General features: G+C 78.0%; 1 protein-coding gene across 1 annotated transcript in view; it reads right to left on the reverse strand.

The window, feature by feature from the left end:
• The window catches only part of LOC112111450 (tubulin alpha-1B chain), a 5,883-nt gene extending 5,395 nt beyond the window's left edge, over positions 1 to 488 (reverse strand). The window contains exon 1 of the mRNA XM_026647351.2: positions 416 to 488. Within this exon, the coding sequence (XP_026503136.1) occupies positions 416 to 418 (3 nt within the window). The 5' untranslated portion in view covers positions 419 to 488. The remainder of the gene's footprint in view (positions 1 to 415) is intronic.
• Positions 489 to 696: the final 208 nt, after the last annotated feature.

Raw genomic sequence — 696 nt, forward strand, 5'->3', positions numbered from 1 at the left:
GGGGGGGGGCCTCACTGCGCTGGCGCCAGCCTCTGGCCCGGTTCCCTTCCCCCGGCCCAGCCCTGCCCCGAGGGGAGGAGAGCGCGGGAGGGGCCGGGGCTCTGCCCCCCCCCCAGAGCCGGGGGCCCGTCCGCAGGCTCCCCGCCCGAGTCAGGTCAGCCCCGGCCCTTCCCCGCGCCCTGGAGAGGGGCTCGCCGCCTCCAGCCCCGCTGCGGAGCGCTCCTGCCCCCCCGGGCCGGGCACGGCACCGCGCTCCGGGCAGGGGCGCAGCGCGGCCGGGCGCGCACGGGGCAGAGGCCCGGGCGGCGGAGCCGGGCTCTGCGCGGGGGCCGAGGGACGCGAACTCCCGCAGAGGATCCGCCCCCCCGTTCCCGAGCGGGGTCCCCCCACGGGGCGCCCCGGGCCCCGCACTCACCATGACGCAGCAGTGGCCGGGATCTCACGTGAGTCTGCGCGACGAGGTCTCGGTGAGAAGCTTCGCCTGCTGCAGTCCTGGCGCACCGGCCTTATATAGCGGCGGGGGCTGGGCCCGCCCACGGGCGGCGTGACGCGTATGACCGCACCCCACTGCCAGAGTCGCACAGGGGCGTGGTTTGTTCTGGGGGGGGGGGGGGCGGCCCCCCCCGTACCCCGAAAAGGGCCCCCTTAAGATTCCCCCCCCCGGGAAAGCCCATGGCATTACCCCCCCCGCCCAGG

The sequence above is a fragment of the Terrapene carolina genome, unplaced genomic scaffold (genome assembly GCF_002925995.2).
Source record: "Terrapene carolina triunguis isolate 2854851 unplaced genomic scaffold, T_m_triunguis-2.0 Scaffold62, whole genome shotgun sequence".
Taxonomy (NCBI): domain Eukaryota; kingdom Metazoa; phylum Chordata; order Testudines; family Emydidae; genus Terrapene; species Terrapene triunguis.